The 3,770-nt window shown below is 47.1% G+C and overlaps 1 protein-coding gene across 1 annotated transcript in view; it reads left to right on the plus strand.

Moving 5' to 3' along the window:
* sgta (small glutamine rich tetratricopeptide repeat co-chaperone alpha) overlaps positions 1-1,931 on the plus strand; it is a 6,843-nt gene extending 4,912 nt beyond the window's left edge. Inside the window, exons 7-12 of the mRNA XM_037697878.1 lie at positions 34-169; positions 242-304; positions 431-468; positions 538-714; positions 785-908; positions 1,587-1,931. Of these exons, the coding sequence (XP_037553806.1) occupies positions 34-169; positions 242-304; positions 431-468; positions 538-714; positions 785-896 (526 nt within the window). The 3' untranslated portion in view covers positions 897-908; positions 1,587-1,931. The remainder of the gene's footprint in view (positions 1-33; positions 170-241; positions 305-430; positions 469-537; positions 715-784; positions 909-1,586) is intronic.
* The last annotated feature ends 1,839 nt before the right edge of the window (positions 1,932-3,770 follow it).

Genomic DNA, 3,770 nt, shown 5'->3' on the forward strand with positions numbered 1-3,770 from the left:
TCGTCCTGACGTCCTCATGTCTCTGTCTTTCAGTCTGGCTCTGTCCAGCCTCAACAAACATGCAGAAGCCGTCGGTTTCTATAAGAAAGCTCTGGAGCTCGACCCGGACAACGACACGTACAAAACCAACCTGAAGATCGCTGAGGAGAAGATGGAGACGTCCAGTCCGGTAAGAGTGACCGGGACGAGTGGACGTGTCCCCGTGGGTTCTGTTTGTTTGAGCCGGTGTTTCCTCTCTCAGTCTGCAGGTTTGGGAGGAATCGACTTGGCCGGTTTGCTCAGTAACCCCGGCTTCATGAACATGGTGAGTTCTGGACTCTTCCACATGCAGAACTCACCTCTGGTTTTAGGACTTTAACCACAAACAACCACAGAAATAAAGAGCGGAGTCCATTTAACGTGACCGGACCGTTTGACTGTGTCTCCTCAGGCGTCCACTCTGATGAACAATCCTCAGGTTCAGCAGATGTGAGTCTCCATCATCGTTTCTTCTTCTGCTCCATTTTTACAAACTAACTTCCTGTTTCTGCCTCCCAGGATGTCAGGAATGATGTCTGGAGCGTACGGTGGGATGGGAGGAGGAGGGGGAGCGGGTGGAGGAGGATTGGGAGGAGGAGGATTGGGAGGAGGAGGACTGGGAGGAGGTGCAGCCCCAGCACCACCCCCTCCCCCAGGACCTCAAGGACCTGGAGACCTCTCAGGACTGATCCAGGCGTGAGTATCTCCAGGTGTGGGTTTCCCGGCTGCGTGCGGATGATGTCGCTGACAGATGTTTGTGTTGCAGAGGTCAGCAGTTCGCGCAGCAGATGCAGCAGCAGAACCCTGAACTCATCGAACAGCTGAGGAGTCAGATCCGCAACCGCACGCCCAGCGCCGGCAACGAGGAGCAGCAGTGACGCACGTGGACCGTACGTTTAAGATCAGCTACAAAAGGCCGAGCATTGAGCTCTGAGGAACACCACATACCACCTCAATCGATGAAGGGTGTTCTGTTAAAGCCTTAAAACTCAAAACGGTTCAAACTCAGCAGGTGTGGTAGTAGCTGAGAGTGATCCCTGCAGAGATAACGAATCACACGAGAGCTTGTTTTAAACGGGCATTAATTGGTGAAATCAACATTGATTGGTGTTTTTATTTTCTTATACATTTATAGTATTTATATTTGTTTCTGTCGCTGTGAAAAATGTTAAATATTAAAACCTGGAGTCTCCAAACAAAATCCACTTTTCAGAGTTGAAGCGTTAAATGTTTTTTTTTCTGCTCTCTCAGTGAAACGGGTTCTAAAATGATTCCCGGTGTATTTCGATTCTCTTGAACCTGAAACTTTGACGACTTATTTAACTTTAATAAACTGGTTTATTTATTTTCACGTCTAATAACCTTTTTAAAGTTAGAGCAGACGTAACGTTAGAAACTCTGACATCATCAGGACCCGTGGGGACGGAAGACGTGTTCTGGGACCTACAGCTGTTTACAGCTGTTCTGGTTTCTGATGTTTCTGTTTGAGGCACAGCTGAATCAGATTTGATCTCCAGCCGTCGGTCTGAGCAGCTTCTGATCTTTGTTTTTTCATGGATGTGTTTCAGGTCAGAGGAGGAGGCGTCTGAGCTTTTCGCCCGTTCGGATGTAGATTGTTTAATCCCAGGAGTCCTCGGAGGGTTCGTCTGCATGAGAGCAGCGAGGCGCCGCTTCCCGTGTCTCCGTGCGCTTCTCCCGAGGAGCTCCGAAACAAACAGGAACTTCTGCACACTTGAAATGTTTCCTCTAAAAACAACGCGGTGTAACTTAAAAAAAAAAACGTGTTTTGTTCCGGTGAACCCGAGGCTGTGTGTGAACGAGTGTCATTCGGTGAAAATGAACTTTAGAAACTCTTCGGCCACGTGGAGCTGCTGGGAAGCAGCCGAAGGAACGGTTCGATTAAAAACAGCTTCTCAACATTTGCCTTCCTCCTGTCTGACGCCCGATGACGGTTCTGACTGTAGAGTTTAATCTTTGTAGCACATAACGGATGAGGGGTGGAGGCAGCTCAGAAATCTGTGCTGCAGTCCGGTGGTTCGAGTTTTTATTAATTCTGAGTCTTTTCTCTGCGGGGAGAGGGATCAGCAGACCACGGCCCAGAAGGATCTGAGCTCAGGTGGGAGGTGTGGACGGACCACATCAGACCACAGGGGCATAAAATTATTACACTGGCAAGAAAGTTCGTTTGTTTCCAGAGTGGTCGTCTCTTGTTCACCGGCTGCACTCTGGGCATTTCAACCTGCAGCTGTTGGGAGTCTGGCAGGAAGCAGGGCGCCTGAAGGACCGTTCTAATTTAATCTTCACCGAGTGCATTCAGCGTTGACACGGCTGTCTACATCATGGAACTAAAGACAAATTCATTTATCCGCAGTAAATTAGTTCTCCAATCTGCAATACTTCTTTTGTTGCAATTGTTAGGTTCAGTATAATCTCACCAGGGGTCGTGTAGAGCATAATCTGCATTAATCTGTCAGTGTTATTCATTGAGGAATTATTTAAATTTAACTTATTTTATGGCGCTAATGTTGAAAAAAATAGTTAAAGGTAAGTTTTGGGGGGTTAAATTAAGTGAAGCATCGTTTCTCTAAAGCAGGAGCATAAATATCTTTGGAGTTACGTCATCACGAACTCAGCGCTCGCAGAGTGTGACGTCAACAACCCGGAAGTTCTCCGCACCTGAGGAGGAGGTGGATTCTCGCGCAGGTACACCCGCTCCTTTGAGCCTCCTGTTTGTTCTCTTGGTGTAAAGATCTCAGTTTGTGTTCGTTAACACAAGAGGAGAGCAGCTCCTGCCCCAAACACGTGGACTCCGAGTCAGTCAGCTGTTTTAGCTGCGGAGGAGCTAAAACAGCTAACTGTTAGCCGCTGCTAGCCAGGCTCACTCGGACCGAGTGTTTCAGTTGGACTGGGTTTGTTTAAACGATAAACGTTCTTAGATGTATTTTAATTTCAAGTTTCGACGTGTGAAGACAGAAGAGAGTTATTACATGATCATTTTGAAATCCCCACAGGAAGTTGCGTAATCCTGTAGTTTTACTGAGAACTGATGAAAATGTTTTGATGTTCGTTCACAAAGAAACGAACCAGCGAGGAGTAAACAGTTGTTTTAAATCTAAAAAAGTTAAATCTGGTCCTCTGGACATTCAAAAAAACCAAAACAAAGCAAAACAACAAAAAATGTAGAAACGTTTCGTCTCTCATCCTGAGGACTTCCTCAGTCTGAGGTGCTGTATTCAGCTCAGTCTCTTAAATAGCACCTTCTCAGAGTGGATCAACCAGTTTGCTGCTGACAACCAGAACCAGCTGCTCACATGGTCAAGAAGGACCATCAGCCTAACAATGGATCATTAGCACCTGATGGCTGTTTACTGTTCACAGAGGGCTGAGTGATACTAGCAATCACAGCATTGTAAGAGGGGGACAGTTGAACCTGGAGGCTCCACCCCTGTTTAATGATGGACGGTTTCTTTTCACAAAGATGGCCTCCTTTACTCCTCTCTCAAACCATCGTTCCTCTCTGTCCAGGATGTGAACATCTTCATCCCTGAAAGAGTGACCTCTGACCTGGAGATGAGTGTAGACCGCAGAGTCCTGGCCTGATGATGTTGATCTTCTGTGCTGGTCCATCCTTTTGGCCAGTGGCTGTTTAGTTTCCCCGATGTAAGACTGATCACCCTCCTGACACTGAACAACATACACAACATTTCTCTGTTTGTGCCGGGGGACTGGATCTTTGGGATGAACCAGTCTTT

The sequence above is a fragment of the Nematolebias whitei genome, chromosome 3 (assembly GCF_014905685.2).
Source record: "Nematolebias whitei isolate Nwh7 chromosome 3, NemWhi1, whole genome shotgun sequence".
In the NCBI taxonomy this organism is placed as follows: Eukaryota; Metazoa; Chordata; class Actinopteri; order Cyprinodontiformes; family Rivulidae; genus Nematolebias; species Nematolebias whitei.